At 41.4% G+C, this 26,274-nt stretch overlaps 1 protein-coding gene across 1 annotated transcript in view; it reads left to right on the forward strand.

Annotated features, from left to right (window-relative positions):
• CDH23 (cadherin related 23) overlaps positions 1-26,274 on the forward strand; it is a 1,475,307-nt gene that overhangs the window by 877,180 nt on the left and 571,853 nt on the right. The window contains exons 23-24 of the mRNA XM_030204991.1: positions 4,776-4,928; positions 21,079-21,192. Coding sequence (XP_030060851.1) covers positions 4,776-4,928; positions 21,079-21,192 — 267 coding nt within the window. The remainder of the gene's footprint in view (positions 1-4,775; positions 4,929-21,078; positions 21,193-26,274) is intronic.

Consider the following 26,274-nt stretch of genomic DNA (forward strand, 5'->3'; position numbering starts at 1 on the left):
GAATGTTGCTAGCCTACATTGGCATATTTTTTGAGGTCACCATCAGCCATAAGAAAAAAGAATATTTTTGTCATAGATGCCTTGGACTCGCCAGACTGGTAAAGTAGTTGGGGAGGAATAGGCAGTCAGTCCCTCATCTGGAGTCTGAGAAAGAAGGCAGAGCCCCTCTGAGATTAGTCTTGTGGATTCTATGGCAAGATCCCATACATGCCCACCTCTATGCAGAGAATTATTACATTATTTTTTTAAGCATCTGCTGTCGATGACCTGAAACTAATAAATTATGGATTTCTTCATGATTATGTTAGCACCAGAGGAGCTGAATCTTTGACAGCTTTGAAAAGAAATTTGTCAAATTTGTCATTATATTCTCACTGGACCTTAGCATGAAATTATTTTTGCCATAAGCACCGAAAGGATAAAATCTATCATGATACCCTGGCTGCATGCTCATGGAGTGGAATGCTCAGAGAAGAGGGAAAGTTGAGATGCATTCAAACTACTGCTAGCAAAGTTATGAAAAGTTATTAGAAGTCAACCGCATGGTATTGCTTCTAACAAGAAACCTTTTATAATCTCATACTTGGCAAAATCAGCAAAGCAATTAGCTAATGCAAGTTGTTAAGTTCTTCTGTAGTATACATGGAAGTTGGGTTGCAGAAGTATCTCCAGCAAAAGTACCCATCTCTCGTTATTGTTGTCTTTGCATGGGACCTCTTTACTAATGGTTTTCTCCCACTTGGGATCAATTCTCTAGATGGTGCCACAGTTTAGGCATCTAGATGCACACGCTAAGTGCTAGTTCTTTCTATAACAGTATCTGAGCATGAAAATTTCATTATAGAATTTCTAGTTTAACTTGGCATCATTGTGCTTACATTTGAGCAGACCCAATTACACCATATCAATGATAGAGGCCAACCAAATTTCAGTTTCCATGCCAAAACCAGCCCAAAATGTATGTTTGGCCTTTCCCCTGAAGAGTAGAAGCCCTCCTCCTTCTCCTCCCCCAGAACATAATGACCCCCCCCCCCCTAGGACCCACCTGTAGTGCCCCCCTCTCACCCAGGCCTACTGTACATTCCCAGTCACTCCTGTATCAGAAGCACAGCCAGGTTGGGGGCATGGGGAGAGCGGACTGCTGACAGCACCGGCGCTTATTTTAAATGTGACAGATCACGTGAAAAATAGGTGCTGCTGCCGTTGGAAGTGCATTTGGTGAAACAGACACTCCCCTGGCGACCCACCTAGCTACGCCTCTGCTGACTATGTCCACTCCACTGCTAAAATGGCTGCTGCGATCTCTAGCAGCAGTCTTGTGAGACTGCCACTGGAGACTGCGGCAGCCATTTTGAGATTGGAACCAGCAGGGGCATGAGAGACACAGACAGAAAAGAGAATATTTAAAAAGTCACCAGGTTTGCATCCTTCTGAACACCATAAATCCCTGGTATTGTAGTGTCCTCCCTCCCAACCCCTGACTCCAGCCCCTGCCCCGCAATTAAAAAAATATTTGCTGGTATCTAGTGGCACCCCCTACCCTCTAACCTGGCCCCCCTATTCCTGCCATTTAAAAAAATTCCCTTTTTTTAATTGGCACCCTTAACCCAACCCCTCTGACCCGCCATTAAAAATATTCCGATGTGTCTAGTGGGAACCATGACTCTCCAGACCCGCCCCAAGTGTGATGCCCGTTCACTCCCTGCCTGCACAGTCCCATCTGGGAAAATGTCATCTAACACTGCATTGTGCATTCTGGGATGCACTGTATAGCTTAGTCTGCCAATTCTGGGTGCAGATTAACAAAAAGGGGAAGAGTTCCCTCATTTGAGCCCATGTGTTAAATAAGGTAACCAGATAGATTGGACCACTTATAAAACACAGTCCTATCTTTGTCTGGTTTCACTTGTTCAGTTGGGTACTGAATATTAGCCCTTAAAGAGATAAGTGTCTGCTGTCCACACATACCCAGATATTCAGTGCTGGTGCCGGGACATAGCCCAGCATTGATGTCCAGGCAAAAAGCCGACAGTAGCTTAAAAAAAATCACTATCTGCCACCAGCATTGAATTCTCTGATGTAGCATGCAGGGTCAGGTACTGCTACTGGAGCAAGTGGGCATCTCTCTTGCCTCTTGAGGGTACGCCTGGAGGAGGGAGGTAAGTGGGATAATCAGGGAGACCTGGAAAGGGGTCTTGGGTGAGTGGGGTGCCAATGAACATTTAGGGTCAAGCACCATAATTTTCCAAGATGGTGGTACAAAGGCAGAGGCAAGTGGGCGGGAGGTCTAGGGGGCCTGGGGAGTTGAAAGATGCCACTAAACATCAGAGAATTGGTTTTTAATGGTGGGTGCAGAGGGTTGGTGTTGGAATGGGGTGAGAGTGTCATTGTCAGTTCTACTTTTATTATATTGTGAGCCACATTGAACTTGAATCTTATTTGAGATAGTGTTGGATATAAATGTTATAAATAAATAAATAAAAGTTTTTGTAATAGGGAACTAGGCTCTAACTGGGCGGTAAAAGGCATCTTACGTGCGTAGACCATTACTGCCTGGTTAACGCATGAGATCGTACTGCTAAGTCAATGGGTGGCGGTAAGGTCTCTGACCCAAAATGGACACGCACCAATTTTCATTTTGCCGCACATCCATTTTCGGCCAAAATATAAAAAGGCATTTTTTACAGGTGCGTTGAAAAATGGATCTGCACACATCCAAAACACGTGCTTACACTAGCACAGGCCATTTTTCAGCACACCTTAGTAAAAGGACCCCTAAGCGACTTTAAAAAAAGACATACATAAAAGCATTTGTACAGAATAAATCGGACATAACATCAAATCCCCACAAAATCCATCTATATAATAAATAAATTTGGGAGTAACTACTAAAATGACTTACTGTATTTTTCGGACTATAAGACGCACTTTTTTCCCCCAAAATTTGGGAGGAAAATGGGGGGTGCGTCTTATAGTCCGAAGGTAGCGTTTTTGGATCGCCGTCCCGTACTTACGCGATGCCATGTTCCGTGGTGGTCTAGTGACGTCGGGGCAGGAAAGAGCCCCCTCTTTCCTGCCCATCGCGCTGCTCTCCGTGCTCTTCACTGCTTCCTGACGGTCTCGGCGATATTCAAAATGGCCGCCGAGATTCTCAGCGGCCATTTTGAATCTCGCCGAGACCGTCAGGAAGCAGTGAGGAGCACGGAGAGCAGCGCGATGGCCAGGAAAGAGGGGGCTCTTTCCTGCCCCGACGTCACTAGACCACCACGGAACATGGCATCGCGTAAGTACGGGACGGCGGTCCAAAACTCGGACAAGACGCACCGGAGCACCTAGGTTTTAGAGGAGGGAAAAAGAAAAATTTTTTTTTTCCTATTTCCCTCCTCTAAAACCTAGGTGCATCTTATGGTCCGGTGCGCCTTATAGTCCGAAAAATACGGTACATACCCATAAAAGCCTGCATAAATAAATGCATTTTTAATAACTTTTTAAATTGCAATAAAGATGTACTGAAATGCAAAGGGCTAAGGAGAGCATTCCACAATACTGACCCTACAATGGAAAAAGCACTTTTAATCATATCAGCAAAATATATATGTCTCAAATTGGCAACTATTGTCTTCCTGTCATCATTTGATCTCAATGATCTATTAGCACTGTAAAATTGTGCTACATTAATCACATTGCAATAACACATACTTCTAGCACACTTTGACAAACATGTCCATAGTATTTTCACACTGATCTTTTTAACTGGTGTTAACTACTCATCATGGCTGTGTAAATCAGAAATTAGTACAGAAGAACAAAAGGTAGATCTGTTTTTGGAAAGTTCCTAGGAGGAAACTCTCTGCAAAACACCAAGCTCAAGAGATTCCTGTGTTCCATATTAAGAGGTATCCATTCTGTATATCTCGTCCCTGGATTTTACTTAGGCCTCGCATGGGCTAGAATACTTGTTACTTTGAGTAATCCCTGTCACAGATTAAAATATAACTTTCTATGCACCACTTTGTCATGAATTACTCATTGGGAGGGATTTTATCTTTCTTCTCTCTTGCCCTGGGATACAGCAATTTCAGGGATCCTTTTACTAAGGTGCACTAAAAAATGGCCTGCGGTAGTGTAGGCACGGGTTTTGGGCACACACAGATCCATTTTTCAGCGCACCTGTAAAAAATGCCTTTTTTAAAGTTTTTGACGAAAATGAACATGCGGCAAAATGAAAATTGCCGCGCGTCCATTTTGGGTCTGAGACCTTACCGCCAGCCATTGACCTAGCAGTAAAGTCTCACGTGGTAACTGGGCAGTAATGACCTACGCACGTCAAGCGTCCCTTGACACGCGTCCAATACGCGCATCCGAAAATAAAAATTATTTTTCAGACACGCGCCAAAAATGAAATTACTGCAAGAGCCATGTGGTAACCGGGCGGTAACTCTATTTTGGTGTGCGTTGGGCGCGTGTAGACGCTTATGTAGCTTAGTAAAAGGGCCCCTCAGTGCTTCTGCCACTACATTCTTTTAAGAGGATTCTATTGAATGGAGAGGGGCCGTTTTTCCTATGCTGGAAAAGAAACTTTATCCATTGCCTTTCCCCTGTTCATACATCCAGCTGATGTATAGTGGAAAATAATTGTTTGTACTGTTCTAGTGCTCTTGAATCTTTGTGAGGACTCTGCATTTCATTCTGATCTTTATTCAATCAACTTAGTCACTTTGTTTATTCATACCAAGATTTCGTTTTGCTTATTCATCATATGCTTTCTCTTACAGTTTTGGATGTGAATGATGAAAGCCCTACCTTTTTTCCGAAAATCTATAATGTCTCATTGGCTGAGGATGTACCCCGAGCCTTTACAGTGGTCCGTCTGAACTGCACTGATGCTGATGTGGGTCTAAATGCAGAGCTCAGTTACTTCATCACTGGTACCTAACATTTCTGTCCTCTAAGAAAACTTTGAAGGGCCTTGTTGCACATTACTGGTGGTCAATCCATGTAGCACTTCTACAGGCATGCTGAAAAACATTGCTGATAAGCACATGCAAATCAGGCAAGGACCTTTCATTCTGCTGTTTCTGCAGACCTGATTTAAATGGGATTTGCATAAATTTTCTCATGATGCTTTTCACTGTGCTAAAGTATTACTGTCAAAACTGGAAATATTTTCTATCCCTTTTTAAAGAAAATATGCATTTGCACTGCTGGCACTCCCAGAGATTTGTGGTAATTTGTATTACCCAGTACTCATTTCCAGCCATGTGCACTAGTAGGCAAGAAATTGAGGGCCCTGTTTACTATGGTGCACTAGCGTTTTTAGCGCACGCTAACACTAGACAGCCATAGGAATATATGGGTGTCTCTAGCGTTAGTGCATGCTAAAAATGCTAGTGCGCCTACAGCATGGCTTAGTAAATAGGACCCTTAGAGTTAACAAGTGTAGGTCACAAAATTCATTCAGATTAGGAACAAGTGAAAGTGAGTATTGTTTGAGTACCCCCCACCAACTGAGTTCTAATCAGGTCTGGCCTTATCATTAAGTGACTATCAGGCTCATTTTCAAAAGAGAAAAACGTCCAAAAAGTGACATAAGTCTGCATTTGGACTTTTATCTCACAAAGACGTCCAAATCAGTATTTTCAAAATCTCTTTTTAGACTTCTTTTTCTGAAGTCCGTCATAAGGACGTCTAAATCTCAAGGTGGGGGTGTTCAAGGTGGGGCTTGGGCATTCCTAAGATTTAGACGTCTTTCAGCCATAATGGAACAAAACAAAAACATCCAAGACTAAAACTTAGATGTTTTGAGCTAGAACAAAAACGTCCAAGACTAAAACTTAGATGAGCTAGATATGTTTTTATAAAAAAAATAGCTGTATTGGGAATTGAACCCACTTCCCCAGGATCAAGGTCTGCTGCACTAACCACTAGGCTACTCCTCTACTCCACCCAACAGGTGCCCCAAATGACCTGATCACCACTGGAGGGAATTGGGGATCACCTCCCCTTTCTCCCCCAAATCACAAAACATTTTTCCAAACAGCAGTTTCAAAAGGAAAAGATAGACTTTTTTTTTGTAGAAAATGACCTTTCCTGTTCTGATTTTGGACGTTTTACAAAAAAACGTCCAAATTCAGACTTAGATGTCATATCCCAAAATGCCCCTTGTGCATTTGACATGCCCAAAGTCACAAGGAGCAGCATAGGGAATTGAGCCCATGTTGCCAGGATCAAAGCCTGCTACACTAACCATTAAGCCACTCCTCCTCTGTTTTGGACAGCTTGCATTTGGACATCTTTTGTTCGAAAATGGACCAAAAAAAAGGACATCCAAATCACAAGATGCCCATAGCATTTTCGAACACAAAAGATAGACGTCTATCTTTTTCAAAAATGACTTTCTTTCCTGTTCATAATTTGGACGTTTTTGTAAAACATCCAAATTCTGATTTAGACATTCTATCGAAAATGCCCCTCTATGTCTTTTATTCAGGGATCCACTTTTCAGCGCTTACTGACTTATTCATATAAGGCCCTGCAAGGAGTCTCTGCACATGGCTCTTCATACCTCCACTTCCTCTACAGGGCACCTCTGGCTCTGATCAGGGAGCTAGAGCTGTTTGTGTGTGTGTGTGGTGGGGGGGGGGGGAGTGGGGGGGGTTAAGGAAAGCCTGAAGAGGGAGCATTTAGGTGGATGTCTCGAGGAGCAGGGATGGTCTGTGTGAGGGGACAGAGGTGTATGTGGGAGGGTGCTGAATATGATGTGTAAGGCAGGATGTATGCGTGAAGTGTCTGTAGGGTGGTTGAAATGAGTGCATAGAGAGGGGGTAAGTAGTGCAGTGGCAGTTTCAGAGGAACACTGTTTCTCCCACCTCACCACAACACATATGCTCTGACCCCTATTCTTACACTTAAAGGGGGTCATTTTATAATGGAGCTTTCACATGTATATGGCAGTATACAAGTGTAAAATGATCTTGTAAAATTATTTCTGCAGAAACATAGACTCTATGACAAGTAAGTGTGTATTTGTACAAGACCTGGGGGCCTGCGTTAGCATCGGAACATGTTTTTGATGCTCTTTGAGCAGGGACTGTCTTTCTTCTTTGTTTGTGCAGCGCTGCATACGCCTTGTAGCGCTATAGAAATGCTAAATAGTAGTAGTAGTAGTCCCCTTTTACTGCAGCGAGTAAAAGGCTATCTTTTTTGGTTGAAAAGAAGTGGCCATGTGGTAAGTGAACCACTTGCTGTGCAGCCATTTTAGGAGGGAGCATTTACCACCACAAGGGCTCCTGTGCTAACCCAGTAGTAACAGAGTCGCTACCTGATTACCACTGGGTAAGCACCGGCGCTATAAAAGTAGAAATTGCACGCAGGGAGTGGGAACTACCACCGGGCTCCTTCGGTAGTTTCGGAATAGTGAGCGGTAAGCCTGTGTTGGGCTTACCGATGCTTAGTAAAAGGGCCCCAAAGTGAATGGGCTGTGACGGCATTAGTGCATGGCATCCACTAACATGTCTTAGTAAACAGAGGGGTTAATATCTAGAGTTCTACCAACAATTAACTTTGAGTAATAAGTCTTCCTCTTAATTCTAAGAGTAGTTTTATACTCTTTAGTAGCAAGTCGCCAAATTAATTTACTAGAGATAGATAGAGTTCTAAGCCAGATACACTATAGTTTTTTACAGTTACGTTTCCATAGTAAGAGCTCATTATTGAACCATTTATTAGTGATCCTAGTTAATATTGTTTTAGTCTGTACAGAGGCTAATTCTTCTAAAATCTCTTCACTAAGATGAGACCATTCATTTATATAATCTAACGGATCAATGGTCTTACTATATGTATCAAATTTGGACTGAAATAATGCTTGACCTATCGTTCCTCTGAAAGTATAAGTGATTCTCTGTTGGACTTTTCTTTCCTTCTGGAATTGTCTCCAATTGATGTTAAATTTCAGAAAGAAAATGGTCAGACCTCAAAATATTGGTCCATTTACCATCAGAAATAAAGATGTCAGGAGAAGCATCAAATGTTCTTGTGAAGGCCACCAGGTTTAATTGGTGGCCTTTATTATAAGTCAAAAAATTAAACAAATCTGCATAGAGCAATCTATAAATAGAAACTCAATTACTTACGCTAAGATTTCTCACAATCCGACTGATGATTTATTTATGAAAATTGAACAAATCACTAAAGCAGGATTTCTCTCTAACAATGAAAAATCATATTTATGTCACAAACATGCCAAAATACCTATTTTTTTTATCTACTACCTAAGATTCACATAACTTTAATTCATCCTCCGGGGCGTCCTATTGTTGCCACTAGAGATTCTCTCCTTGAAAGAACTTGTAAATATATTGATGGCTTTTTGTCCCCGATGGTACCTGCCACTAAATCTTACATTAAAGACACCACTCATTTCCTTAAAAAAATTGAGAATTTATCTGAGGTGCATGTTTCTGGCATATTAGTAACTCTTGATGTTCAGTCTCTCTATACTGCCATACCTCAAAATGAAGCTATCACTATTTTGGAAGATTATTTGGAAGCACGTCCTAAACCTACTACTGTACCTACGGAATTTCTTTCTCAATTGCTTCGAATTGCATTGTTTAATAATTATTTTATTTTTGATCGCGACATTTACGCTCAGCTATCTGGCATTGCTATGCGAGCTGCATTTGCCCCTGCTGTGGCTAATTTGTTTATGTCTCATTTTGAGGAACAATACATTTATAAATTAACATCTTTCAAACAAGTGCTTTGTTGTTTGCGTTACATAGATGACATCTTCGTTATTTGGAATGCTGATGAAGATAGTCTAAATCAATTTGTACTTGAATTAAATTCTTGTCATCCCACCATCAAATTCCAATGCAACTCCCACCATTGAGAAATCAATTTTTTGGATGTATTGGTTTCTTTAAATAATGGGATTCTTGAGACTGATCTATATACTAAAGCAACAGATCGTAACACCTTATTACAGTATGATAGCATGCATCCTTCGCATATACGCAATAATTTACCGTTTGCCCAATTCCTGCGGTACAGAAGGATCTGCGATTCTACTCAAAAATATAAGCGTTCTGCTCAACAATTGAAAGAGAAATTATTGGACAGAGGTTATCCAAAAATGACGATTAAACATGCATATAAACGAGCTCTTTTTAACCATCGTGAATTTTTATTAGAATCTAAATAGCATAAACCAAGTGAGAAGATTATTCCTTGTATCATGCAATATTCTTCTATATCCCCTCAGATTGCTAAAATTATTCACAAACATTGGAATATTCTATCTACACATACTATTTTTTCTAAACATAAATGTATGGTATCCTATTCTAGAGGAACCAATTTATCTGATTTATTATGCCGTTCTGATGTATGGACAAGTAAAAATGTAGATAATTCTGGACATAAGAAATGTGGAAAATGCATCATGTGTGACATCATTCTGGAGACCAATCAGATTTGGGATAACATCAATAACAGATATATTCAATCGAGATGTACTACTACCTGCACCTCTAAGGGTGTCATTTACCTCATGGAGAGAGAAATCCACCAAGGTGGATGAACACTAACTCGCACGAGTATATAACAGTGTAAAAGGAAGTGGGTAGTGGACCAATGACTCCAGGGAAACGGGATACAAGTCTACAAGGATATCACTTTATTCAATGACTCGACACAGTACTGTGTTTCGGCCACAGGCCTGCCTCAGGAGTCTTAAATGATCCCTGGTGTTCGCAATGATATATACAACCTATATAGGACAGGTTGTATATATCACATAGCAATGCTAAGACACAGCAGGTTTACAAGACCATCCTTCAAGATCATCCTTCAAGACCATCCTTCATGACTCATTGCGAACACCAGGGATCATTTAAGACTCCTGAGGCAGGCCTGTGGCCGAAACACAGTACTGTGTCGAGTCATTGAATAAAGTGATATCCTTGTAGACTTGTATCCCGTTTCCCTGGAGTCATTGGTCCACTACCCACTTCCTTTTACACTGTCATTTACCTCATCACATGTCCTTGTGGATTGAGATATATAGGTCAGACGAAACGCATGTTAAAAACACGACTTAGTGAGCACAAATCCTGTATTGTGAATAAAAAACTTCATATGCCCCTTGTCAAACATTGCATTCAAGAAGAACATACCTTTGATCAATTGCGATGTACTGTAATTGAACATATTCCAGATAATGGGAGACGGGGCGATATTTCAAGAACTTTGCATCAAAAAGAACAAAGATGGATTTATCGATTACACACTGTACTTCCAGATGGCCTCAATGACCCAATTGAATGGGAAGCTTTTTATTAATTTCCTTTGTCTTACCCTTGACGTTTCCCTATCATGTGGGTTGACAGTTTTTTTCTGTGATATTACATTCATTGACTACCATTCCTTAATGATGACATTTGGATGCAATTTTTTTGGTTATTGGCTATCAACTTTTGCTTCTGTGATTGTGATTTTTGATTCTTATTATCGGTCCGTCCCCTTAAGGAATGACGTCATCTTTACCATCCTTCCGGTCTGCCTATATAAACGGTTGCCATTCTAGATTAGAAAACACATGATATGGAAGATGTTTACATTCTCTCCTGAAGAAGGAATGAAACAGTGAGAATTCTATGGCTGTCGAGAGAGAGAGAGAGAAATTCTAAGAGATTTAGAGACTGATTGCTTGTAATTCTTCGCACGTGGAGGTGCCTCCCGTCTATTTTTCTCCCAGGATTTGAAGCTAAGTACTCCAAGTATTATTGAAGTGGTTTACAGCTATTTTTGTCTTTTTTCTCTTATTGCTATTTTTTCTCCCTTCCGATTGATATTTTGTCATCTTTATGCTCCTATATTGTTGACTATGTTAATAATGTGGTCCAATATTTGAATTATTATTATTAACAACTTCTCTGTTTTTTTACTACAGATTGTTTGAAGTATTTCACTCTGTAGGTTTTTTCAGAGAGTTGTTGGCCCATGATAAAAGCCTTATCAGGTGCGTCCACTGAGTTGGTACCCTGGGCTATTGAGGCCTCTTTATTTAAATATTAGATTATAAGATGAGTAAATAGAGTTTCTAAACACAAGATCACAAAATTGGCCCTTGATTTTCACCCATTTGCCAGGAGGAACATAAAACAACATACAAGTAAGTGATTTAGTTAAAGAGAAGTCTTTTAACTGGCAGGCAATAAATTCTAAATCTAATGAAGTAAATGAGTCTAGAATTACTATTTAAAAAAAAAGTCTTTAAAAATGAGAGAAGTACCACCTCCCCTCTTTTTATCTCTACATGTTACAATTACCTTATATCCAGGAGGACAAATCTCTTTAATTTAAGGATTGCATCCCAGGGCACTGCTAAACATTTTGCACACACTATACATTTTGTACTGCCAGCAAGAGGCGACACTAAACATTTTCCCCTGCAAGCCCTGAATGGACACCAGGGTTGGAGTGGGGACCTCACAAACACTACCTACTTGTCCTTTGGAGGCAGGGCACGATGGTGTGAGCTCGTATGGGGCTGTTTTCAGCTTCATAGGCTCCCTTGGGTACACTTTGATTTTTTACCTTTTACATTGCCACATTTTAAGACCTTCCCGTTGATGTGCTATACAGTTTTGAATGCCTGTAGAATGAATTGGTCAGGGGGCAGAGGCATATCAATTTTACATTAGGCTTCTACGTTTAGTCCTGCATTTGTAAAACCTAAAACGTCTATATGCTGACACTGCACGTTATTAAGACCTTGTGAATAGTTATTTTAAAAAAAACTTTCCTTAAAAATAAAAAGCATAAGCAGCGCAACCACTGCATATCATTGCACACTGTTACTGAAACATATACACTGTTAATGAAAATCTAATAAAGTGCTTCTGTTGACACCCTTGACATAAGACCTCTTTTTTGGTCTCCTCCATTGTTTTGCTTGTTCTGTGTGGTATCCGTGGAGGGTAGTTATGCTGAAAGATGTCATTCGTCCACATATGTTGCTGTAAAACTATGTGTGTGTGTATAAATATACAGAGATAGATATGTATGTAAAACACACTTAATAAAATAATACCAATCATAAAAAAGCAGCTGATTTGAATAATAACTTAATCTCAGAACAAATTCACATAGATTATCAACTAAGGGGTCCTCTTACTAAGCTGCAGTATAAAGTGGCCTTAGCGCACCCTTATGCAGGCTTTTTACTGGAATGCTAAGACCATTTACCACAGCAATACAATGACCAACCAATGACCAATTTTCCCTTTTTTGCACTAATGGCCATGCGCTAATGTTACAATCAAACACCGATCTGATTCACTACACAAAACTTTAGGATAACCTCAATCTAACAGTGAATCTTCAAGCAAATACTCTCACCGTTTATAAGAATAAGGGAGGAAAAAGACGTCATACAACTGCAGCAAACATCATAAAGAACAGGAACGCGGAATCAGCAAATCCACATGCACACAGTTAAAAATAATAATCATAGGTCAAGAAACCTCCACTTTAAATTAACTTAATTATGCAATCAAAATGAAAAGTGCAAGCAAAATAGAAAAGGAGTCTAATGTGTCACGTGGAGGGACATAATTGAACAGGGCGCTCATGCTTTCCTAAGGGCATCCACGCAGGATGGTCCCATGAAGGGGCGGGGAAACCGCTGTTATTGAAACAAGATGGGCGCCCATCTTTCGTTTCGATAATATGGTCGGGGATGCCCAAATCTCAACATTTAGGTCGACCTTAGAGATGGTCGTCCCCGGTTTTCGGCGATAATGGAAACCGAGGACGCCCATCTCAAAAACGACGAAATCCAAGGCATTTGGTCGTGGGAGGAGCCAGCATTCATAGTGCACTGGTCCCCCTCACATGCCAGGACACCAACCTGGCACCCTAGGGGGCACTGAAGTGGACTTCACAAATTGCTCCCAGGTACATAGCTCCCTTACCTTGGGTGTTGAGCCCCCAAACCTACTCCCCACAACTGTACACCACTACCATAGCCCTAAGGGCTGAAGTGGGGCATCTACATGTGGGTAGAGTGGGTTTTGGGTGGGTTTTGAAGGGCTCACATTTACAAGTGTAACAGGTATGTGGGGGGATGGGCTTGGGTCCGCCTGCCTGAAGAGCACTGCACCCACTAAAACTGCTCCAGGGACCTGCATACTGCTGTCATGGAGCTGGGTATGACATTTGAGGCTGGCATAGAGGCTGGCAAAAAAATAAAAAAAAAATTTTTTAGGATGGGAGAGGATTGGTGACCACTGGAGGAGTAAGGGGAGGTCATCCCCGATTCCCTCCGGTGGTCATCTGGTCAGCTCGGGCACCTTTTTGGGCTTGGTCATGAAAAAAAGTGCAGCAAGTAAAGTCGACCAAATGCTCATTAGGAATGCCCTTCTTTTTTCCATTATCGGCCGAGGACGCCCATCTCTTAAGCACGCCCCAGTCCCACCTTCGCTACGCCTCTGACACGCCCCCGTGAACTTTGGTCGTCCCTGTGACGGAAAGCAGTTGAGGGCGCCCAACATCAGCTTTCGATATGACCCTGAGAGAAGGACGCCCACCTCCCGATTTGTGTCGGAAGATGGGCACCCTTCTCTTTCGAAAATGCCCCTGCTAATCTTCAACACACTTGTGTCATACAGATTGAAGTCACAGTATGTGAACACTTATCTTAGTAATAAACAAATCCCATTGCCATGAAAATTGTTTATAATTTCATGTTTGTTACATAATACAATTTTGTAAAATAATTCATAAAATACTTTTTGTAAAGTTTCATATGGCCATATATAGAAGATTTACTCTACATTTTTCCTTTATTAGAAGATTTATAACTTATAATATACTTGTATGTACTATATTGTCTGGATTGTAAACCACATTGAACCTGAACTACAAATGTTATTATAAATAAATAAATGCTCCCCCTTTATACAAGGTAATTCTAAGCTGATTGTTAGGAGGTAAAATGACTTTCCTGAGAGTACGAAGATCGTAGAAGGACCCTCCATAATATCTGGGAGAGGATATGTGCAGAAATATGGTGGTATGAGAAGATTACTACTTCTCTAAGGGGAACAAGTAGAAGTTAGAAGAAAAATGGGCATACATCCCATGGTGAAGGGAGGAAGAGCCAAGGGAGATTCAGATATGTTTGGGTGGTAGCTGACGGAAGCACAGAACAGTGTTCTGAGAAGGCATGTAATGTATACTGTCTTAGTGGCCCTTTTACTAAGCCACGGCAAAAAGTGCCAGGCCATTTTTTACTTCATCCTGAAAAAAGGCCCTTTTTTAAGGGGACAGAAAATGGACATGTGCCAAAACAAAAACCAGCATGTGTCCAATTTTGTCCTCAGACCTTACCACCACCAATTGACTTAGCAGTAAGGTCTCATGCGCTACCCAGGCAGTAAGCGTGCAGCGCGTGCCCACTGCAGTTTACCGCTGGGTAAGCACCCTGCAGTAGAAAGTAGAATATATTTTCTACTGCGTGTTTTTGGCATGTGCCAAATTCAGAATTACCGCCCAATGCACATGGTAGCTGAGCGGTAATGCCAATTTGGCACGTGTTGGACACACATAGGCCCTTTTACGCACCTTTGTTAAAGGACCCTTTTGTTTGGCTATGTGTGCATGAAAATGAGATGAAGATCAACCCAGATAGGGAGGGATAGCATGTTTGTTAATTACAGCTGTGAGGTTGTTATAATTGTGGAATGGTACTGTATTTTCTTTAGCTGTTGCAAGCTGTTTAATAAAAATTGAATGATTTAAAAAGAGTTTGAAAGAATGTGAAAAAGAAGATTTTCATTTTGAGCCCAAGAACTTTCTTCCATCACCCTTTTCCCTTTTGCCCCCCAAGAATAGATTCAGAATATAATCCTGTGTTTCATCACTGACTTAAAAAAATCCATGGCTCTCCTCAACCTGGGAACATCAAATCATGAGTGATCAGATTCACACTGAGAAGAAACTTGATTGTTGCAATCCCACCTTAAAATAAATGTCAATGTTTCTTTTTATGCTTCTGCAGTGGACACTTGAAGCCTCCTGAGACTTCAAGTCACAAAAAGTCCATGGATATTTTTTTTTAGAGCTGAGACTGAAGGCTATTACTGCAAATAGTACAGAGTTGCATTTAGAATCTGCAGAAAGGGGGTAATTTTAAAAGTCATTTTCACATGTATGTGGTCTTACACACATAAATGGCATGTTACAGAATTCTGAGTGATGTAAAAATGCCCGTGCAGAAATGATCACATGCACTTTGCAGGTAGCTATGTACAGGGCCAGAGTCTGGGTAGAATTCACAAGTACAGCATAGATTATAAAATAGGCCAATGTACATATAATCTAATGCTGCAGGTATAAATGTGTACACCTGTAATGTAGGCGCGATTTCTGCCACTTATGCTAGTATTTCTTACACATGCTGGAAAGTTGCTATTTCTTATGAAACTTCCAAAACTTGTGAACTATTGCCCTCTCCTGGATAGAATCAGTAATTCCTGGACTTCAAGATAAGTCAGAACACAGAAAAAATGCAAACCCACACTTCTTCACTTGTTCTGGGTAGCCAGACAAAAATGTTAATCCAGTGAAATGGTATCAACCTTTTTTGTTTATTGACCTTTATCCCTGTGCACTTAAGTGGACTAATATGGCAGCTACTAAAGACCAATGATAAGGAACCCTCTTAAGTTTATAAATTTAGAAAGCCTATCATCTGAAATATTCTTGTAAATAATCCATGTTCTTTAATCACATTCCTGCAAGGTTACTACTACTACTACTACTACTATTTAGCATTTCTATAGCGCTACAAGGCGTATGCAGCGCTGCACAAACATAGAAGAAAGACAGACCCTGCTCAAAGAGCTTACAATCTAATAGACAAAAAATAAAGTAATCAAATCAATTAATGTGTACAGGAAGGAGGAGATGAGGGTAGATGGAGGCGAGTGGTTACAAGTGGTTATGAGTCAAAAGCAATGTTAAAGAGGTGGGCAAGGTTCCTTTTAAATGATTACAGATTTTTTGCTGGTAGACTGCTCTGAGTTCTGTGATGCCACAGTGAGGGGCATAATCGAAAGGGACGCCCAAGTTTTTCTGAGGACGTCCTCGCAAAACGTCCCGGTGAAGGGGCGGGAAAACCCATATTATCGAAACAAGATGGACATCCATCTTTCGTTTCAATAATACAGTCGGGGAGGCCCAAATCTTGAAATTTAGGTCGTCCTTAGAGATGGTCATCCTTAGACTTGGTCGTTTCTGATTTTCAGCAATAATGGAAACCAAGGACTACCATCTCAGAAATGACCAAATGCAAGCCCTTTGGTCATTGGAGGAGCCAGCATTCGTAGTGCACTGGTCCCCCTCACATGCCAGGACACCAACCGGGCACCCTAGGTGGCACTGCAGTGGACTTCAGAAATTGCTCCCAGGTACATAGCTCCCTTACCGTGTATGCTGAGCCCCCCAACCTCTCCAAAAAAAAACCCCACTACCCACAACTGTACACCACTACCATAGCCCTTACGAGTGAAGGGGGGCACCTAGATGTAGATACAGTGGGTTTTGGAAGGCTCACATTTACCACCACAAGTATAACAGGTAGGGGAGAATGGGCCTGAGTCCACCTGCCTGAAGTGCACTGCACCCACTAAAACTGCTCCAGGTACCTGCATACTGCTGCGATGGACCTGAGTATGACATTTTTAGCAAATGTCCAAAATTGGAAATGCCCCTCGAAAATGCCCCTCTATATTTAACACCTGATAAAGAAGGCATGAATTTCTGGCCCTAGAAATAGCTAGAGATGTCAGGAAAGTAAATAGATGTGCTAAATAATCTGGACATAAGAGATCAAATAGTTTATAAACCCAGCATGCGAGCTTAAAAGATACTCGGGCCTCAATAGGAAGCCAATGCAAACTCATCAAGCATGGAGAGGCATGGTCAAACCTTTTTAAACTAAAGATTAATGTAGCTGTAGTATTTTGCAAAACCTGCAGTTCTGAAATTGCCTGAGCAGAGAAAAGGCAGTATAAGACGTTGCAGTAATCTAAATAAGATAAAATAATCGACTGAACCAGAATAGAAAAGTGTTTTTCAGTAAACAAAGGACAGATCGTTCTAAATTGATGTAATTTAAAAAAAAAAAAATTTTACCATAGCATTAACCTGAGGTATCAATGATAAAGTAGTATCTAAAAACACACCAAGAACCTCTTTACTTTCAAAATCAAACTATCAGCTAATAACAGTTCTGCAGGGATTGAAGAATCAATATGATTCAACCATAGCAATGGGGTTTGAAAATAGCGATTTTTGAACCAGAAAAATGTCTATTGTTTTGTTTTGAAAATGGTCATTTGCTAGATGTTTTTGTTCTCAGTGTGTCTATCTTTTTGGATCATTTTTGAAAAATAAAATGTTCAAGGAAAAAAAAATACAAAATCAAGCAATTGGGAACGAATGGGGGGGGGGGGGGCAGCATTCTTAGTAGACTACCTTACTTGACATCCCAGCAGGGCAGAGGGGCACCTTAAGGGGCACTGCAGTGGACTTCACATAAAATGTCCCAGGTACACATCACACCATTACCCCTTATGTTATATGGTGGGCACTCCAAACCTACTGTAACCAACTGTACTCCTCTACAATAGCCCTTATGACTGCAGGTGTCACCTATATGCAGGTACAGTAAGTTTTTGGTGGGTTTTGCAGGGCTCACACATTCCACCACAAGTGTAATAGAGTGGGATATGGGCCTTGGTTCCCTTCTCTACAGTATGCTACTACTATTACTTATCATTTCGATAGCGGTACTAGATTTATGCAGTGTTGTACACTTGAATATGAAGAGACAGTCCCTGCTTGAAAGAGCTTACAATCTAATCAGGACAGACAAACAGGACAAATAAGGGATAAGGGAGTTACTTAAGGTGGGAATGATAAAACAGTACACTTCACTGAACATAGGCTACTCCAGGGACCTGCTCGCTGCTCTAATAGGACTGGCCATAACATCTGAGGCTGTCATAGAGGCTGGAATGTAGTGTTTCTTTCACATCTTTGGAGGGTGGGAGGAGGTCAGTAACCAATGGAGGAGTAAGGATGGGGTCATCCCTTAATCTCTTCAGTGGTCATTAGGGCACCTTTTTGAGACTTAGTCTTGATTGAAACAGGTCTAGACCAAAGCATCTGCCTTTCAGCTCTGGGCGTTTTTGCTTTGTTCCATTATGGCAAAAAATGTCCAAGTTTTGGGAATGCCCAAATCCCACCCCAACACGCCTCTGACACGCCCCCTTGTGAACTGGACACACTGCAGATGAACTGCATAGAAAAATGTCTTAAAAATGGGTTATGAAAAATAGTGATTTGGACATTGTGACAAAAAATCCGCCTATGTGTCACTTTGTGGATGTTTTTCTGTTTTGAAAATTAGCCCCTAAAAGTTGTAAAATATGTAAATGTGTAAATATGCTTTTTATTGTCATTGGCCAGAAAGGTGGTGTATAAAATGTTAAGATTAGATTAGTTTGCCTGAGAAAAGGGACAGTCGAGTGATCACAACACAGAACAACACATCCAGAAAACCTTGGGTGTGATTTTGAATGCAAGCTCTGTCAGTGATTCTCAGTAAGGTCTTGCACAACTCTCACTGTATTTCATTCTCCAGAACATTCAAGGTATAACTAGCGTAGCACCTCCTGTTCTCAGAATGTTTTGTGGGCCACTGTGCTGCAGAGAGCCATCCTCAGAGGGGCTAGCATGTTGGTTTTAAATTTAATTATTTATTTTTAGAGACTTTGAATGAAACTAAATAAAATCACATTATTGTTAGGCAGAATATTCAAAAGGACTTACATATGTAGAATTGCCTTCATAGTGCTGCTGAAAGTCTATGGCTGGAGGACTTACCCACAGTGGCGTTCCTAGAGGGACTGACACACGGGGCGGATCGCTAATGCGCCCCGCCCCCCGGGTGCAGCACACCCCCCCTCCGGTGAAAGGACACCCCCAACCCCAGCAAAAGAACCCCCCCCCCCGGGTGCACGCCGCTGGGGGGGTGCCGTGCGCCGATCAGCGTCGTTCATTTCCATGCTCCCTCTGCCCCAGAACAGGTTACTTCCTGTTCCAGGGCAGAGGGAGCATGGAAACAAACGATGCTGACCGGCGCGCGGCATCCCCCCAGTGGCGTGCACCTGGGGCGCACCGCCCCCACCGCCCCCCCCCCACGCCTTGGTACGCCACTGCTTACCCATATTCATATAGTAGGCATGGCTGTAAAACAGTAACATAGTAGATGACGGCAGATAAAGACCTGTTGGTCCTTCCAGCCTGCCCAACAAGATGAACTCGTAATATGTAGTACAGTGGCATTCCTAGGGGAGCGGACGCCTGGGGCGGCGCCCCGCCCCCCGGGTGCAGCCCCCCCCCCCCCCGATGCAGCGCTGACCCACCCGGCGAAAGACCCCCCTGCGAAAGAGCCCCCCGGGTGCATGCCGCTGGGGGGGGTGCCGCAGCGCGCGCCTGTTGCGAGTTTACTAACTTTGCTTGTTCACTGCAGCTCCCACTGCCCCAGAACAGGAAGTAATCTGTTCCGGGGCAGAGGGAGCTGCAGCGAACGAAAGAAGTTAGCGAACTCTCACAGCAGGCGTGCACCGCGGCACCCCCCAGCGGCGTGCACCCTGGGCGGACCGCCCCCACCGCCCCCCCCCCTTGGTACGCCACTGATGTAGTACACAAGCATAGAGCCTCACCCTGTGTACACTTCCCTTGCAAATATGTGCTGTGTAAGTTAAGCGGGTATACATGTGGATATTCCAGTACTGTAAACATTTGCATATGTAAATGTTAGCACCCAGTGTACAGAATTGCCCCAGTAGTGCCCTCGCTCCACCCCAGCACTACTGGGGCAATTCTGTACACTGGGTAAATGGATAGTAGACATAGGGCCAGATGCACTAACTCCATGGAAAAAGCCCTTCCCTTACTGATCCCTTAGCGATTCAGAAAAAAAACGGGCATGCATGAAGGAAATCGCATGCAAATGAGCTGCTCGCTGTTAGCTCATTTGCACGAGATTCCCTTCCTAAGGATGGGAAGTCAGCCGGCCAGCTGAGACCTGGGAGGACATAATCGAAAGGGACGTCCAAATAGTTTTGATTTGGACGTCCTCGCACATCCCAATCCCCGATTCCAGTGGTCATTTCGGGCACCTTAGTCGTAAGAAAAAAACGTCCAAGAGAAGGACACCCATCACAAAATTGGAAGAAAGAAAACGTCCACAAGTGCTCATCAGGGACGTCCTTTTTTTCGATCGAGTGAAGGACACCCAAGTGTTAGGCATTGGAAAGAGGACGTCCCTGACAAGCACTTGGATGTTTTTCCGATTTTGTGATGGGCGTCCTTCTGTTCCCACTGGTCTCCCTTGATCTTTGCATGGGTCCCGCTCACAGCAGCCCCAGACAGGCATTAATGAGAGGTTAGGTTTTCCACGGTAAAGGTAGGGACTGCTTTTGTGCATGGGGTTGGAAAACAGCTGTGCATCTGCCTTGCATGCACATTATAATACTAATTAGCTCATTATAATAACTTTTAGATCATTTGCATTCCGTTTTCGTTAGCTGCTACCATGACAGGAAAATGGCTCAGAGAACCCTTTTGTGCATGTCTTGTTTTACTACTTGCTCGCTAGACTGGCTAGAACTGGTTTAAAAACCATGTTGCTCCCTCATTAAGTTTAGTGCATCTGGCTCATAGTCAGCTGCTATCTGTAGAGCTAAGCTGTTTAAGCTAGGATAGCCAAATAAAACTGGTGTTAAGATAAAAGAAGGTCTTCTGTATATGACTAACACCTTTAGTTTGTGATCTACAGCTAACACTAAAGGTGCTTATTTGACCCTCAACAGATTTGACTGAGAATTAAAAAAATAAGAAAACTTGATTTTGTATCCACTTGAACTGATCTAGTTCCTGTACTTTTCCTCTCTCTCTCTCTCTCTCTCTCTCTCTCTCTTTTGTTTTCTGCAGGAGGGAACCAGGATGGAAAATTCAGTGTTGGTTTCCGGGATGGAGTGCTCAGAACGGTGGTCAGCTTGGATCGAGAGACTATGGCGTCATATTTATTGATTCTAGAAGCCATTGGTAAGGATCTTCCTTGTAGTATTTTGTCTGTTTCACTTCTGTAACTGGTGCAGGTAACAAAAAATGTTTGCTTGTTCTTGAGTCAGAACCAGTTTTGTGCCGATTACCCATCAAAGGTAATTAATTACAGCTACTTTTACTTTTCAGCCTAAAGTAATTAGTTACGGGAATTAAATTACCCAGCTAGGAAAGTAGTTAAGTACTGATTATAGTTACCAGTTTAAAGTAACTAATTACTTGTCCTTTTCTTTGGAACACAACATGAATGCAGCAGTTCAGTCAAATAAACAGAGTTTAATACAAACAGTTATTCAATAAACATATGTGGCGGATGTAACACTACACAAGGATACATAATAATAGACAATCACAAGATGTCAAAAGTTTTCTCACCAGCACTAAAATTCTTATAGTTAGATATTGTTTTAATATAGGGGTTCAGAAACCTCAAATCTGACTCCATCTCTAAATAGCACTAGTACTGGGGTAATCAAGAAATTGTGAAGTTCTAAAATGAATTGCCACTGGGAGAGACATCAGGTCTAAGGGACCCGCACTGGCAAGGAAAAGATACCAGCTTTATGACAAACTGGATTTAGGCTACAGGTTATACAGGTTATACAATGCAGCAAGAGAGAGCCTGATAGAGCAGAAGCATCTATACTTACAGCCTTTGATCATTAAGTGAAGTCCACAGAACATCATTTGGGATGAGGAGTTTATTTGCCAAGATACAAGTCAAATCAGTGATTGACAACAGGCACGTACAATCAATTAATTATAGGAATATAATAATCCAGCTGCAAACAGGTGTTAATTAGTTCCTAATCTTTTATAATTTCTTTTACCAATTAAAGGTTTTACAAGGGAAAGCAATTAGGTAATTTGTCAATTCTGCTGGTCACATTGGTTTCCCTTGGAGAGAGAGAGTGCCAACCCTTCTCTCTAGCTTAAACCAGGAAATACCCTGATTTTTATGGGTGCCCTCAGGATATGGATAATATGACAGTAGATATACCTGATTGGATCTAGCTAATGTCATGGTTGTCACTGATTTGCTCATGCTAATGAGTAGCTTTTACCTTGCTAACATGGTTTTGTCTTTAGCTCGCTTGACCACAAATCTTAAGCAAGACCCTGCATCCAGCTACACCTTTCCTTTCTCACACCATGGCTGACCACAATGTCACTCTGTCCTTTAGACCCCCACCCTTGTGTTTCCTGTTGTTCTCTGTAGTGCTCCAACAGTGGGAGTTCAAGCAAGAGCCACACAGGCCTGTAAGCTTTTCCCTCAATTTAGAGCCTGAACCAAAGTCTAGGCAGGGGACCAAGGCTCATAGCTGTGGCATTTTTATACATCTCCCCCCTTTGAAGGCCTTTAGGAAAGGGCTTCAATAATATATGGTTTGACAACTTATAGTATGCCAAGTCAATCATCTAGGCCTTATGTTCACACCTCAGAACAATATGACTAGTACCCTGATCGAAGGCTGTCTTAGGTTGGGACACTTAGTCCTCCTTACCCGTCATGGCCAAACGATCTTTCTGAGCACCAGGGAGGTGGACAGTAAGTATAAGAGACATTATTAAGGGGAGTCTTTATGTTCAAGATTGCCAATGATGTAGCTAAGAATAGGCTGAGGGCAATAGTTAGGGCTTCTATCACAGAGTAACATGGTAGCAACATTTTCTATAGGTACATAAATCTTCAAGGAAGAAATTGGGATTTGTAATACCTGTCTAAGTACCTAGCAAAATTGGAAGTATGCTAGCTCCCTCGGGCAAATTTGAAAGTGCAAAATTTCAATTATTGCTATCGTTCCAGAGTAGCTCAATCACTCCTATGGTACCATAGCAATCAGTGTTAAATTTAAACAACGACATGTTGAATTAAAGAATCTAGAAAGAATCTTTTGTATTTACAACATAGGGAACAATGAGAGAAAGGTATATGTCAACATATAGGATACCATTTAGTAGGATAGGTTGCATATATGCATACATGGTATAATTAATCCAGCCAATAGATCATTGTGGATTTAAAGTCAGCTGCAACCTAATTGAGCATTTTAAAATCATCTGGCATCCCCCCCCCCCCCCCCCTAGGAACTCTAATAGAGTTTCTCCTTGGAGAGGGCTAGAGGTGATGGGAATAACTATTTGGACTAAGGCAAACTGGCCTTGTCAATATGAAGGCAGGGTTGGATACCACATGTGACAGTACAGACTGTTGTGAGCTAAAGGTACATTGGGTAGGTAAGTGTTAAAGTACATGTCAAAAGTTAATTTTGCCTAAATGAAAGTACACAGGAAATTAAATCTAAAGACAATAAGAGTTGAATCACAAATGTCCTTCTACAATGGAAACTGTGTCATTAGCAACATAAATTAGCCTAAAGGAAGCACTAAGAAAATAAAATAGAACCTTTCCAATAGACAGGGTTAATGCTAGACTAAAAATAAATCAAAATATGAGTCCATAATGTCCATAAATAGCAACTATGAATCTCAAATTATCTCCTGATTGGCTTGGCTGTATTGTGCAGGAGTTCCTGATTCTGAAATGTCTCCTGTTGTGATTCTAAGTTCTGGACTTTACTGAAGGCTGTAATATTTTTCAGGTGAAATCAAGATGTATAGTTCTCAGGCTTGGCTGTAGTAGAGGTCACAGCTTCAACTCTGTCTGGGTACACTTTCTATGGGCTAAGTCTCTCATGTTGCAAAATCATCAGCACCCAGATCTTTGTTTTTATTGTATATCCCCCCTTCTGGCTTGTGAAGTCTGATAAACAAGACAGAAATGTAATTACTGATGAATAATGGGTCTAAACCTGTGGGGATAAGAAAGCTTAGGAAAAAGTCATAGTCAAAGTAGAAGACTAATGTGCAGAAATTCATAATTAGTATGCGAAAAGGTCCAGGTGATGAAAGTATCTCCAGAAATCATGGCCGCTGTCTGTTGTAATAGAGAGTTCATATGTGAAGTGCCATGCAGGTTCTGGAAAAGAAGAGCCTGCAAAAATATTTAATACAATGGAATATTTAAGAGTATAACCAAGAGGGCCTAAATTAATGACATCATTTGGATTAAATAAAAATCTGCATATATTTCCCAACTGCAACTATTTTGTGCAGGGCTTTCACCCACTGCACAATGTTGTAAATGTGCTGCAGAGAAAAATTTGTTCTACCACTCGGCCTGGAGCTGTGGGAAGATCCAGCTTTTCTGGCGTGAACATCAGTATCTGGGGCACACCTTTCACATGACACTGTCTTTACTTCCTCAGACTTATGTACTGGGAATGATGACTATTGAGATTCTGGGAGGGAAAGGGAAATTATTTTATTTCAAAAATTGAGGTTGGTGGTGATTAAATGTATTATACAGATCTGGGTGTCTGCAGAAGTTCTATCATTCTGGAGTTCGCAGAATTAGGTACATGCCTTCGCCATGTGAGAAATTTTTGCTGATTTGGGAGGATTTTATTCACACACTGACACCTCTGGGCCGTAGCTCTTTGTTAAATAAATTGCATTTATAAAGAAGTGGCAGGGACAGCGTATGAGTTGAGGGTGAGATAAGGGGGAGAGTGGGGAGTGGGGAGGGGGTTCAGTCAGGATTTATATTTGAGCTTGGTTGGTTCCAGGAGATCAGAAGGAACACAATCTCCTGGTTATTTTTCCTTGGGGAACAAGATATGGTTTCCTCTAGGTTTCACAATGCCTTGGGGAAAGCGGGAATGTGCTTGGGGGTAGGGACTGGGTTTCTTTCACTGTTAGTAAGGAAATGATGACGGGAAAGTATTATCCTCTCTGTATAAATGTTGACATATTCGTGTTTGGTATTGATATTACCCTACACATTTGTAATATATGGTTCTTTTACTTTATCATCAATAAAAATTGTTACAACTTAAAAAAAAAGAGAGAGGTCATACTTTAGATATAGTAATGACACATAGATTGGATGAACTAAAGTGTTCAAAAATAACAATAATACCGGTTTCATGGTCAGATCATTATTTTCTTCAATTTCACCTATCAGTGCCACAGTTGTTGCACAAGTCTACTTCATCCTATATTAAAACGAGAAGTTTACATAAGATTGATCTTACTTCCTTACCCTCCCTATCAGGAAAGTTTCCGCCAAATTTTAATGCACTGTCTATAGAGAAGCAAGTTAAAACCTGGAACCAAGTTCTTTCGCTAGCTCTGGATGACCTTGCACCAGAAAGAACAATTAAAATAAATACAAACCGTTCTCAACCATGGTATCATCCAGGGTTAAAATTATGTAAGCAGCAGGTACGTAGAGCCGAACGCCAATGGCGGAAGCGAAAGACTACAGAGTTAAAAGAGAAATGTAAGCAATGCCAAACTTACTATTTGGCTCAACTAAAGATTGCAAAAACAACATATTTTTCTCATCAAATAAAGACAGCAGCTAGCTCGCAAAAAGAGTTGTTTCATGTTATGAAACGCTTGACAACGACAACTAGTGATAGCATAGAGGCACCTGCCATTGATTCTGAGGCGTTAGCAATGCTTTTTTAGTTCTAAGATTGAGAAATTAAGAGCTCATTTTCCAAAGGTATTGGGGACAAGTTAAACTGAGTATTCTTTAGGCTCGCAATTATCTGTAGTATGGCAAGATTTTGAAATTCCTTCTGCTGAATCATTGCATACCTTAATATTAGGTCTGTCGCCCACCTATAATCTACTAGATCCTTTACCATCAGCATGGTTGAAAATACATAGGTTAGAAATACAAACATTCATGTATTTAATTGTTACACTGAGTCTCTCCAAAGGGGTGGTGCCTACTGTATTGAAAGAAGCGCTAGTAAAACCAAGTTTGATGAATCCTTCACTGGATCCTTTATTATCTAATAATTATCGACCAGTGTCTAATCTTCCATTTTTGTCTAAAATTTTAGAGACAATTGTGTTTAGACAACTGCAAGCTTATGTGGATTCAAAAAACCTGTTACATCCGAGACAATCGGGTTTTAGAAAAGGACACAGTACGGAAACAATTGTGACTTCTTTGTTAAGTGAAATTTATGCGAGATCAGAACAAGG

Source organism: Microcaecilia unicolor, chromosome 5 (assembly GCF_901765095.1).
Source record: "Microcaecilia unicolor chromosome 5, aMicUni1.1, whole genome shotgun sequence".
Lineage (NCBI taxonomy): Eukaryota > Metazoa > Chordata > Amphibia > Gymnophiona > Siphonopidae > Microcaecilia > Microcaecilia unicolor.